The sequence below is a fragment of the Petromyzon marinus genome, unplaced genomic scaffold (assembly GCF_048934315.1).
Source record: "Petromyzon marinus isolate PM22_M1 ecotype Great Lakes invasive population unplaced genomic scaffold, UKy_Petmar_22M1.pri1.0 PM_Scaffold_94, whole genome shotgun sequence".
NCBI classification, from domain to species: domain Eukaryota; kingdom Metazoa; phylum Chordata; class Hyperoartia; order Petromyzontiformes; family Petromyzontidae; genus Petromyzon; species Petromyzon marinus.
The window spans coordinates 225,658-240,000 of record NW_027423704.1 but is presented as its reverse complement, the minus strand read 5'-3'; the positions used below and the strand labels follow the sequence as shown (position 1 = coordinate 240,000).

Here is a 14,343-nt window from a genome sequence, read left to right as displayed (position 1 = left end):
GTTAAATAAAGGACGTGAGTCTCTAGAGACGGTGATGGTCAATGGTTAAATAAAGGACGTGAGTCTCTAGAGACGGTGATGGTCAATGGTTAAATGAAGGACGTGAGTCTCTACAGACGGTGATGGTCAATGGTTAAATAAAGGACGTGAGTCACTACAGACGGTGATGGTCAATGGTTAAATAAAGGACGTGAGTCTCTAGAGACGGTGATGGTCAATGGTTAAATAAAGGACGTGAGTCACTACAGACGGTGATGGTCAATGGTTAAATAAAGGACGTAAGTCTCTAGAGACGGTGATGGTCAATGGTTAAATAAAGGACGTGAGTCGCTACAGACGGTGATGGTCAATGGTTAAATAAAGGACGTGAGTCTCTAGAGACGGTGATGGTCAATGGTTAAATAAAGGACGTGAGTAGCTAGAGACGGTGATGGTCAATGGTTAAATAAAGGACGTGAGTCTCTACAGATGGTGATGGTCAATGGTTAAATAAAGGACGTGAGTCACTAGAGACGGTGATGGTCAATGGTTAAATAAAGGACGTGAGTCTCTACAGACGGTGATGGTCAATGGTTAAATAAAGGACGTGAGTCTCTAGAGACAGTGATGGTCAATGGTTAAATAAAGGACGTGAGTCTCTACAGACGGTGATGGTCAATGGTTAAATAAAGGACGTGAGTCACTAGAGACGGTGATGGTCAATGGTTAAATAAAGGACGTGAGTCTCTAGAGACGGTGATGGTCAATGGTTAAATAAAGGACGTGAGTAGCTAGAGACAGTGATGGTCAATGGTTAAATAAAGGACGTGAGTCAGCAGAGACGGTGATGGTCAATGGTTAAATAAAGGACGTGAGTCACTAGCTAGCGATGGTGATGGTCAATGGTTAAATAAAGGACGTGAGTCACTAGCTAGAGACGGTGATGGTCAATGGTTAAATAAAGGACGTGAGTCACTACAGACGGTGATGGTCAATGGTTAAATAAAGGACGTGAGTCACTACAGACGGTGATGGTCAATGGTTAAATAAAGGACGTGAGTAGCTAGAGACGGTGATGGTCAATGGTTAAATAAAGGACGTGTGTAGCTAGAGACGGTGATGGTCAATGGTTAAATAAAGGACGTGAGTCTCTACAGACGGTGATGGTCAATGGTTAAATAAAGGACGTGAGTCTCTAGAGACGGTGATGGTCAATGGTTAAATAAAGGACGTGAGTAGCTAGAGACAGTGATGGTCAATGGTTAAATAAAGGACGTGAGTCAGCAGAGACGGTGATGGTCAATGGTTAAATAAAGGACGTGAGTCACTAGCTAGCGATGGTGATGGTCAATGGTTAAATAAAGGACGTGAGTCACTAGCTAGAGACGGTGATGGTCAATGGTTAAATAAAGGACGTGAGTCTCTAGAGACGGTGATGGTCAATGGTTAAATAAAGGACGTGAGTCACTACAGACGGTGATGGTCAATGGTTAAATAAAGGACGTGAGTAGCTAGAGACGGTGATGGTCAATGGTTAAATAAAGGACGTGATTCTCTAGAGACGGTGATGGTCAATGGTTAAATAAAGGACGTGAGTCACTACAGACGGTGATGGTCAATGGTTAAATAAAGGACGTGATTCTCTAGAGACGGTGATGGTCAATGATTAAATAAAGGACGTGAGTCACTACAGACGGTGATGGTCAATGGTTAAATAAAGGACGTGCGTAGCTAGAGACGGTGATGGTCAATGGTTAAATAAAGGACGTGAGTAGCTAGAGACGGTGATGGTCAATGGTTAAATAAAGGACGTGAGTCTCTACAGACGGTGATCGTCAATGGTTAAATAAAGGACGTGAGTAGCTAGAGACGGTGATGGTCAATGGTTAAATAAAGGACGTGAATCTCTACAGACGGTGATGGTCAATGGTTAAATAAAGGACGTGCGTCTCTAGAGACGCTGATGGTCAATGGTTAAATAAAGGACGTGAGTCTCTAGAGACGGTGATGGTCAATGGTTAAATAAAGGACGTGAGTAGCTACAGACGGTGATGGTCAATGGTTAAATAAAGGACGTGAGTCTCTAGAGACGGTGATGGCCAATGGTTAAATAAAGGACGTGAGTCTCTAGAGACGGTGATGGTCAATGGTTAAATAAAGGACGTGAGTAGCTACAGACGGTGATGGTCAATGGTTAAATAAAGGACGTGAGTCAGCAGAGACGGTGATGGTCAATGGTTAAATAAAGGACGTGAGTCACTACAGACGGTGATGGTCAATGGTTAAATAAAGGACGTGAGTCACTACAGACGGTGATGGTCAATGGTTAAATAAAGGACGTGAGTCACTAGCTAGAGACGGTGATGGTCAATGGTTAAATAAAGGACGTGAGTCCCTACAGACGGTGATGGTCAATGGTTAAATAAAGGACGTGAGTAGCTACAGACGGTGATGGTCAATGGTTAAATAAAGGACGTGAGTCAGCAGAGACGGTGATGGTCAATGGTTAAATAAAGGACGTGAGTCACTACAGACGGTGATGGTCAATGGTTAAATAAAGGACGTGAGTCACTACAGACGGTGATGGTCAATGGTTAAATAAAGGACGTGAGTCACTACAGACGGTGATGGTCAATGGTTAAATAAAGGACGTGAGTCACTACAGACGGTGATGGTAAATGGTTAAATAATGGACGTGAGTCTCTAGAGACGGTGATGGTCAATGGTTAAATAAAGGACGTGCGTCACTACAGATGGTGATGGTCAATGGTTAAATAAAGGACGTGAGTAGCTAGAGACGGTGATGGTCAATGGTTAAATAAAGGACGTGAGTAGCCAGAGACGGTGATGGTCAATGGTTAAATAAAGGACGTGAGTAGCCAGAGACGGTGATGGTCAATGGTTAAATAAAGGACGTGAGTCTCTACGGACGGTGATGGTCAATGGTTAATTAAAGGACGTGAGTCACTAGCTAGCGACGGTAATGGTCAATGGTTAAATAAAGGACGTGAGTCACTACAGACGGTGATGGTCGATGGCTAAATAAAGGACGTGATGGTCAATGGTTAAACAAAGGGCGTGAGTCACTAGCTACAGACAGTGATGGTCAATGGTTAAATAAAGGACGTGAGTCTCTAGAGACGGTGATGGTCAATGGTTAAATAAAGGACGTGAGTCGCTAGACACGGTAATGGTCAATGGTTAAATAAAGGACGTGAGTCACTAGCTAGAGACGGTGATGGTCAATGGTTAAATAAAGGACGTGAGTCTCTAGAGACGGTGATGGTCAATGGTTAAATAAAGGACGTGAGTCTCTACAGATGGTAATGGTCAATGGTTAAATAAAGGACGTGAGTCTCTAGACACGGTAATGGTCAATGGTTAAATAAAGGACGTGAGTCACTAGCTAGAGACGGTGATGGTCAATGGTTAAATAAAGGACGTGAGTCTCTAGAGACGGTGATGGTCAATGGTTAAATAAAGGACGTGAGTCTCTACAGATGGTAATGGTCAATGGTTAAATAAAGGACGTGAGTCACTAGCTAGAGACGGTGATGGTCAATGGTTAAATAAAGGACATGAGTCTCTAGAGACGGTGATGGTCAATGGTTAAATAAAGGACATGAGTCTCTAGAGATGGTGATGGTCAATGGTTAAATAAAGGACGTGAGTCACTACAGACGGTGATGGTCAATGGTTAAATAAAGGACGTGAGTCACTAGAGACGGTGATGGTCAATGGTTAAATAAAGGACGTGAGTAGCTGGAGATGGTGATGGTCAATGGTTAAATAAAGGATGTGAGTCACTACAAACGGTGATGGTAAATGGTTAAATAAAGGACGTGAGTAGCTACAGACGGTGATGGTCAATGGTTAAATAAAGGACGTGAGTCTCTAGAGACGGTGATGGTCAATGGTTAAATAAAGGACGTGAGTATCTAGCTTGAGACGGTGATGGTCAATGGTTAAATAAAGGACGTGAGTCGCTACAGATGGTGATGGTCAATGGTTAAATAAAGGACGTGAGTAGCTACAGACGGTGATGGTCAATGGTTAAATAAAGGACGTGAGTCGCTAGTGACGGTGATGGTCAATGGTTAAATAAAGGACGTGAGTCACTACAGACGGTGATGGTCAATGGTTAAATAAAGGACGTGAGTCACTAGCGATGGTGATGGTCAATGGTTAAATAAAGGACGTGAGTAGCTAGAGACGGTGATGGTCAATGGTTAAATAAAGGACGTGAGTCTCTAGAGACGGTGATGGTCAATGGTTAAATAAAGGACGTGAGTAGCTAGAGACGGTGATGGTCAATGATTAAATAAAGGACGTGAGTCACTACAGACGGTGATGGTCAATGGTTAAATAAAGGACGTGAGTAGCTAGAGACGGTGATGGTCAATGGTTAAATAAAGGACGTGGGTCACTACAGACGGTGATGGTCAATGGTTAAATAAAGGACGTGAGTCTCTAGAGACGGTGATGGTCAATGGTTAAATAAAGGACGTGAGTCACTAGCTAGAGACGGTGATGGTCAATGGTTAAATAAAGGACGTGAGTAGCTAGAGACGGTGATTGTCAATGGTTAAATAAAGGACATGAGTCTCTACAGACGGTGATGGTCAATGGTTAAATAAAGGACGTGAGTAGCTAGAGACGGTGATGGTCAATGGTTAAATAAAGGACGTGAGTAGCTAGAGACGGTGATTGTCAATGGTTAAATAAAGGACATGAGTCTCTACAGACGGTGATGGTCAATGGTTAAATAAAGGACGTGAGTAGCTATAGACGGTGATGGTCAATGGTTAAATAAAGGACGTGAGTCACTAGCGATGGTGATGGTCAATGGTTAAATAAAGGACGTGAGTCTCTAGAGACGGTGATGGTCAATGGTTAAATAAAGGATGTGAGTCTCTACAGACGGTGATGGTCAATGGTTAAATAAAGGACGTGAGTCGCTACAGACGGTGATGGTCAATGGTTAAATAAAGGACGTGAGTCTCGAGAGACGGTGATGGTCAATGGTTAAATAAAGGACGTGAGTCTCTAGAGACGGTGATGGTCAATGGTTAAATAAAGGACGTGAGTCTCTAGAGACGGTGATGGTCAATGGTTAAATAAAGGACGTGAGTAGCTACAGCCGGTGATGGTCAATGGTTAAATAAAGGACGTGAGTAGCTAGTGACGGTGATGGTCAATGGTTAAATAAAGGACGTGAGTAGCTAGAGACGGTGATGGTCAATGGTTAAATAAAGGACGTGAGTCACTACAGACGGTGATGGTCAATGGTTAAATAAAGGACTGAGTAGCTGGAGACGGTGATGGGCAATGGTTAAATAAAGGACGTGAGTCGCTACAGACGGTGATGGTCAATGGTTAAATAAAGGACGTGAGTCTCTAGAGACGGTGATGGTCAATGGTTAAATAAAGGGCGTGAGTCACTACACACGGTGATGGTCATTGGTTAAATAAAGGACGTGAGTAGCTAGAGACGGTGATGGTCAATGGTTAAATAAAGGACGTGAGTATCTAGAGACGGTGATGGTCAATGGTTAAATAAAGGACGTGAGTCTCTAGAGACGGTGATGGTCAATGGTTAAATAAAGGACGTGAGTCACTACAGACGGTGATGGTCAATGGTTAAATAAAAGACGTGAGTAGCTAGTGACGGTGATGGTCAATGGTTAAATAAAGGACGTGAGTAGCTACAGCCGGTGATTGTCAATGGTTAAATAAAGGACGTGAGTCTCCAGAGACGGTGATGGTCAATGGTTAAATAAAGGACGTGAGTAGCTACAGCCGGTGATTGTCAATGGTTAAATAAAGGACGTGAGTCTCTAGTGACGGTGATGGTCAATGGTTAAATAAAGGACGTGAGTAGCTACAGCCGGTGATGGTCAATGGTTAAATAAAGGACGTGAGTAGCTAGTGACGGTGATGGTCAATGGTTAAATAAAGGACGTGAGTAGCTAGAGACGGTGATGGTCAATGGTTAAATAAAGAACGTGAGTCGCTAGAGACGGTGATGGTCAATGGTTAAATAAAGGACGTGAGTCTCTAGAGACGGTGATGGTCAATGGTTAAATAAAGGACGTGAGTAGCTAGAGACGGTGATGGTCAATGGTTAAATAAAGGACGTGAGTCACTACAGACGGTGATGGTCAATGGTTAAATAAAGGACGTGAGTCTCTAGAGACGGTGATGGTCAATGGTTAAATAAAGGACGTGAGTCACTACAGACGGTGATGGTCAATGGTTAAATAAAGGACGTGGGTCACTAGAGACGGTGATGGTCAATGGTTAAATAAAGGACGTGAGTCTCCAGAGACAGTGATGGTCAATGGTTAAATAAAGGACGTGGGTCACTAGTGACGGTGATGGTCAATGGTTAAATAAAGCACGTGAGTAGCTGGAGACGGTGATGGTCAATGGTTAAATAAAGGACCCCCCCTCACCTCCGACGGGGCCCCCTAATCTTGCAGTTTGGGGGGCCCAGGTTGTGATGAGCGGCAGGTGGCTGTGACGATGTGGTCTCCCTGGGCTCCTGTCGAGGGGGCAAATCATCCCGTGGAGATACAGGGTGGGTCCCCTTGAGGGTCCAGAATCACCGCCATCGCTAACATCACTACCATCACTACCATCACCATCACTACCATCACTACCATCACTATCATCACTATCACTACTATCAGTACCATCACTACCATCACTACCATCACTACCATCACTACCATCACCATCACTACCATCACTACTATCACTACCATCACTATCATCACTATCATCACTATCACTACCATCGCTAACATCGATACCATTACTACCATAAATACCATCACTACCATCACTACCATCACTACCATCACTATTATCACTACTATCACCATCACCACCATCACTACTACCATCACTACCATCACTACCATCACCATCACCACCATCACCATCACTACCATCACCATCACTACCATCACTATCACTACCATCACTACCATCACTATCACTACCATCACTACCATCACCATCACTACCATCACTACCACCATCACTACCATCACCATCACTACCATCACTATCACTACCATCACCATCACTACCATCACTACCATCAATACCATCACTACCATCACTACCATCACCATCACTACCATCACCATCACTACCATCACTATCACTACCATCACTACCATCACTACCATCACCACCATCACTACCATCACCACCATCACCACCATCACTACCATCACCACCATCACTACCATCACTACAATCAATACCATCACTACCATCACTATCACTACCATCACTACCATCACTACCACTACCATCACTCCCATCACCATCACTACCATCACCATCACAGCCATCGCTACTATCACTACCATCACTATCGCTACCATCACCGCCATCGCTACCATCACTACCATCACTACCATCATTACCATCACTATCACTACCATCACCACCATCACTATCACTACCATCACTATCATCACTACTATCACCATCACTACCATCACTACCATCACTATCACTACCATCACTACCATCACTATCACTACCACTACCATCACTACCATCCCCATCACTACCATCACTACCATCACCATCACTACCATCACCATCACTACCATCACCATCACTACCATCACTACCATCACCACCATCACTATCACTACCATCACTACCATCACCATCACTACCATCACTATCACTACCATCACTACCATCACCATCACTACCATCACCATCACTACCATCACCACCATCACTACCATCACCATCACTACCATCACTACCATCACCATCAGTACCATCACTACCATCACCATCACTACCATCACTATCACTACCATCACTACCATCACCATCACTACCATCACTACCATCACCATCACTACCATCACTACCATCACTATCACTACCATCACTACCATTACCATCACTCCCATCACCATCAATACCATCACTATCACTACCATCACTACCATCACTACCATCACAACCATCACTATCACTACCATCACAACCATAACTATCACTACCATCACAACCATCACTATCACTACCATCTCTAACATCACCATTACTACCATTACCATCACTACCATCACTATCACTACCATCACTACCATCACTATCACTACCATCCCCATCACTACCGTCACTATCACTACCATCATCACTACCATCACTACCATCACCATCACTACCATCACCATCACTACCACCACCATCACCACCATCAATACCATCACTACCATCACTACCATCACCACTATCACTACCATCACTACCATCACTATCACTACCATCACTACCATCACTATCACTACCATCCCCATCACTACCCTCACCATCACTACCATCACTACCATCACTACCACCACCATCACCACCATCAATACCATCAGTACCATCACTACCATCACCACTATCACTACCATCACTACCATCACTATCACTACCATCACTACCATCACTATCACTACCATCCCCATCACTACCCTCACCATCACTACCATCACTACCATCACTACCACCACCATCACCACCATCAATACCATCACTACCATCACTATCACTACCATCACCACTATCACTACCATCACCATCACGACCATCATCTTTATCACCATCACTAGCATCACCATCACCACCACCATCACCACCACCATCACCACCACCATCACCACCACCACCATCACCACCATCATCACCACCACCATCACCACCACCATCACCACCACCATCACCACCACCATCACCACCATCACCACCACCATCACCACCACCATCACCACCACCATCACCACCACCACCATCACCACCAGCATCATCACCATCACCACCACCACCACCATCACCACCACCATCACCACCACCACCATCACCACCACCACCATCACCACCACCACCATCACCACCACCACCATCATCACCACCACCATCACCACCATCACCACCACCATCACCACCACCATCACCACCACCACCATCACCACCACCATCACCACCATCACCACCACCATCACCACCACCATCACCACCATCACCACCACCACCATCACCACCACCACCATCACCACCACCACCACCACAATCACCACCACCACCATCACCACCACCACCATCATCACCACCACCACCATCACCACCACCACCATCACCACCACCATCACCACCACCATCACCACCATCACCACCATCACCACCACCATCACCACCATCACCACCATCACCACCACCACCACCATCACCACCATCACCACCACCATCACCACCATCACCACCACCACCATCACCACCATCACCATCACCACCATCACCACCATCACCACCACCATCACCACCACCACCATCACCACCACCACCACCACAATCACCACCACCATCACCACCACCACCATCATCACCACCACCACCATCACCACCATCACCACCACCATCACCACCACCATCACCACCATCACCACCATCACCACCACCACCATCATCACCACCACCATCACCACCACCATCACCACTACCATCATCATCATCACCACCATCACTACCTTCACCGCCACCATCACCACCACCACCACCACACTCACTCACTCACCACACTCACTCACTCACCACACTCACCACCACACACACTCACCACCACCACACTCACCACCACACTCACCACCACACTCACTCACTCACCACCACATTCACTACCACACTCACTCACCACCACACTCACCACCACACTCAATCACCACCACACTCACTCACCACACTCACCACCCCACTCACCACCACACTCACTCACCACCACACTCACCACCACACACACTCACCACCCCACTCACCACCACACTCACCACCACACTCACTCACCACCACACTCACTCGCCACCACATTCACCACCACACTCACTCACTCGCTCACCACCACACTTACCACCACCACACTCACTCACTCGCTCACCACCACACTCACTCACTCACCACACTCACTCACCACCATACTCACTCACTCACCACACTCACCACCACACTCACCACCACACTCACCACCACATTCACCACCACATTCACCACCACACTCACCACTACACTCACACACTCACCACCACACTCACTCACTCACCACACTCTCTCACCACCACACTCACTCAACACCACCACACTCACCACCACACTTAATCACTCACCACACTCACCACCACACACACTCACTCACCACCACCACACTCACCACCACACTCACTCACCACCACCACACTCACCACCACACTCACCACCACACTCACCACCACAATCACCACCACACCACCACCACACTCACCACTACACTCACACACTCACCACCACACTCACTCACCACACTCACTCAGTCACCACACTCACTCACCACCACACTCACCACCACACTCACTCACCACCACACTCACCACCACACTCACTCACCACCACACTCACCACAACACTCACCACCACATTCACCACCACACTCACCACCACCACACTCACCACCACTCCCACTCACCACCACACTCACCACCACACTCACCACCACATTCACCACCACGTTCACCACCACACTCACCACCACCACACTCACCACTACACTCACTCACCACCACACTCACCACCACACTCACCACCACACTCACCACCCTGGTGAGCGTATTGTCTGCACGACTCCACTCACCTCCTCAGCGCGCGTTCCATCCTTCCCTTCCTCTGTCGGCATTCCGCTCGGGAATTCTGATCCGGGTTTGTCATGCTTCTGAGGCAAAGGAGGCTTAGAATCCCGAAGAAGTTGCTGTGTCCGCGATATCTTCGGGAATTCTGAATCCTGTGTTCGCGATTCATTCGGGAATTCTGAACCCTGTGTCCGGGATTCCTTCGGGAATTCTGAACCCTGGGTCGGGAATTCTGAATCCTGGGTCCGGGATTTATTTGGGAATTCTGAATCCTGGGTCGGGAATTCTGAATCCTGTGTCCGGGATTCCTTCGGGAATTCTGAATCCTGGGTCGGGAATTCTGAATCCTGAGTCCGGGATTTATTTGGGAATTCTGAATCCTGGGTCGGGAATTCTGAATCCTGTGTCCGCGATTCCTTCGGGAATTCTGAATCCTGTGTCCGCGATTCCTTCGGGAATTCTGAACCCTGGGTCCGGGATTTCTTCGGGAATTCTGAATCCTGGGTCGGGAATTCTGAATCCTGGGACCGGGATTTCGTCGGGAATTCTGAACCCTGGGTCCGGGATTCCTTCGGGAATTCTGAATCCTGTGTCCGGGATTTATTTGGGAATTCTGAATCCTGGGTCGGGAATTCTGAATCCTGAGTCCGGGATTCCTTCTGGAATTCCAATGCAGAATTCCAATATTTAATGGAGACACTGTCATTTGTTATCACAGTATCATCATCACCACCATCATCATCTTCACCATCATCATCAACATCCTCATCATCTTCGTTTTCCCCCTTGGGAAAGAGTTCCTGCTGGGATTGGGATCGATGGGGATTCATCCCAGAACATTGGGAATATCCTAGGAGGAAGGGGAGAGAGAGAGAGATGAGTGACCGGGTGAGTGGGTGACTGGGTCCGTCTGTGGGTGAGTGGTTGGGTGAGTGGTTGGGTGGGTGAGTGAGTGTGTGGGTGGGTGAGTGAGTGGGTGAGTGGGTGTGTGGGTGAGTGAGTGGGTGAGTGAGTGAGTGGGTGAGTGAGTGTGTGGGTGGGTGAGTGAGTGGGTGAGTGGGTGTGTGGGTGAGTGAGTGAGTGTGTGGGTGAGTGAGTGGGTGAGTGGGTGAGTGAGTGTGTGTGAGGGTAAATGAGTGGGTGAGTGTGTGTGTGGGTGAGTGAGTGGGTGAGTGAGTGGGTGAATGGGTGAGTGGTTGGGTGAGTGGTTGGGTGGGTGAGTGAGTGTGTGGATGGGTGAGTGAGTGGGTGGGTGAGTGGGTGAGTGGGTGTGTGGGTGAGTGAGTGTGTGGGTGAGTGGGTGTGTAGGTGAGTGAGTGGGTGAGTGAGTGGGTGAGTGAGTGGGTGAGTGGGTGAGTGGTTGGGTGGGTGAGTGAGTGTGTGGATGGGTGAGTGAGTGGGTGGGTGAGTGGGTGAGTGGGTGTGTGGGTGAGTGAGTGTGTGGGTGAGTGGGTGGGTGGGTGAGTGTGTGGGTGAGTGAGTGGGTGAGTGTGTGGGTGAGTGAGTGAGTGGGTGAGTGGGTGAGTGTGTGGGTGAGTGAGTGGGTTAGTGAGTGTGTGTGTGAGTGTGCGGGTGAGTGAGTGGGTGAGTGAGTGGGTGATTGTGTGGGTGAGTGGGTGAGTGGGTTAGTGAGTGAGTGAGTGGGTGAGTGGGTGGGTGGGTGAGTAGGTCGGTGGGTGGGTGAGTGGGTGAGTGGGTGGGTGAGTGGGTGGGTGAGTGAGTGTGGGTGAGTGAGTGAGTGGGTGGGTGAGTGAGTGTATGAGTGAGTGGGTGAGTGAGTGGGTGAGTGAGTGTGTGAGTGAGTGGGTGAGTGAGTGGGTGAATGAGTGAGTGAGTGGGTGAGTGAGTGTGTGGGTGAGTGTGTGGGTGAGTGAGTGTGTGGGTGAGTGAGTGGGTGAATGAGTGAGTGAGTGGGTGAGTGAGTGAGTGGGTGAGTGAGTGGGTGAATGAGTGAGTGAGTGGGTGAGTGAGTGAGTGAGTGTGTGGGTGAGTGAGTGTGTGGGTGAGTGAGTGAGTGTGTGGGTGAGTGAGTGTGTGGGTGAGTGTGTGAGTGAGTGGGTGAGTGGTTGAGTGTATGGGTGAGTGAGTGAGTGGGTGACTATCACAATCACGTCGCGATATTACAAATACGCGTCGTCACGTGACTGTGTATCAACCACCCCGCCCCGTGTCGCCCCGCGCCCTTGGCCACGCCCCATCAGCCAGCCCCGCCCCTATTCGCCACGCCCCCCTGCGCCGTGTGGGCCTAGCAGCAAAGGCTTATCCTTGAGGCCCGGGCCAACTTTCCCTTCCAAAAATTATCGCGAAATTTTAAACAAAACAAAAAATCAAACACCACCCCACTCCCCCCCCACTACTAACCAACGCTTTATAAACTTCACCTCGGCGACGGGGAAGTTAGGAAATGAAGTTGAGCAGCAGGAGGAGGAGGCGCTTCGCTCTGTGTCAGCGTCTGAGCGTCTGATTGAGGCCTAACTTAGTTTCAAGAAGCCTGCAGGACGCCGTTGTTGCCTTGGCAACGGCCGGGTTCGTAAAGCGTAGAGCGGATAGGTTCGGCGGCGCGGGGGGTGTGGGGGGGGGGTCTGTTGTTGCCGAGGCAACGGCCGGGTTCGTAAAGCGTAGAGCGGATAGGTCTGGCGGCGCGGGGGGTGTGGGGGGGGGGTCTTTTGTTGCCGCGGCAACGGCCGGGTTCGTAAAGCGTAGAGCGGATAGGTCTGGCGGCGCGGGGGGTGGGGGTCCGTTGTTGCCGTGGCAACGGCCGGTTTCGTAAAGCGTAGAGCGGATAAATTTGCAGGAATTCATATTCTTGGTTCTTTCGCTGAAGTTACGTAGATAGAAAATAAAATAAAAATAACGGATAACAAAATTTAATGAAATTAATTACAAATGTAAAAATAAAAGCAATACGTGAAAAATAATAAAAGCAAAAACACCCACTTTCAACGTATTATTTAAAAAAAAAATTATTTAATTTTGTATAATTTTATATTCTGTTGTTTTTTTCTACGTGATTTTACCGAAAGAAACAAGAAATACGTAGAGCGGATAGGCATGGGGGCGGGTGGGGGGGGCGGGGCTGTGTTCTTGCCGTGGCAGCGGCCGGGTTCGTAAAGCGTAGAGCGGATAGGCCGGGAGCGAGGAGGGGCGGGGCTTCTTGTTGCCCTGGCAACCGAGGGGTTGTAGAGCGGATAGGCTGGGGGCGATTGGGGGGGAGGCGGGGCCCCGGCGTTGTTGTTACCATGGCAACCAAGGGGTTTTGATCTCGTAGTCTGGATAGGTGTCGGTATGGGGTGTGAATGCAAATGGTTAAATAAAGGAAGTGATATTCATGGTTCTTTCGGTAAAGTCACGTAGAAGGGAAATAATAAAATAACAAAAATATAAACAATACAATTCTCACGACGTTCGATTGCAGTACGAGCAATCATACTCTTTGGTTTTATTCGGTAAAGTCACGTAGATAAAATAACACCAAATAAAAGAAAATAATTCAAATCTACGTGACTTTACCGAATAAAAGCAATGAGTGTGAATCCTTGCAGTCAGGAAAGCTTCAAATCTACAAGCAATCATCATCAGGTGTGAAAACGTTCTTGTTGTGGTGAGAATTTTATTTAAAGGTCGTGATCTGAACGTGGCTTTTTTCACTCCAGCGCTGTCCTCCAGACAGTCTCGTCCCTTC

At 47.8% G+C, this 14,343-nt stretch overlaps 1 protein-coding gene across 3 annotated transcripts in view; it reads right to left on the bottom strand.

Moving 5' to 3' along the window:
- The window catches only part of LOC116958544 (uncharacterized), a 93,231-nt gene extending 80,006 nt beyond the window's left edge, over positions 1-13,225 (bottom strand). For 2 of the 3 annotated variants that reach the window (XM_076064967.1, XM_076064968.1), the window contains exons 1-3: positions 13,043-13,225; positions 10,667-11,511; positions 6,435-6,523 (exon numbers count right to left, since the gene is read on the bottom strand). In XM_076064967.1, the coding sequence (XP_075921082.1) occupies positions 6,435-6,523; positions 10,667-11,491 (914 nt within the window). In that variant the 5' untranslated portion in view covers positions 11,492-11,511; positions 13,043-13,225. Of the gene's footprint in view, positions 1-6,434; positions 6,524-10,666; positions 12,252-13,042 lie in introns of those variants that run through there. The other variant, XM_076064966.1, reaches the window with a different exon arrangement.
- Positions 13,226-14,343: the final 1,118 nt, after the last annotated feature.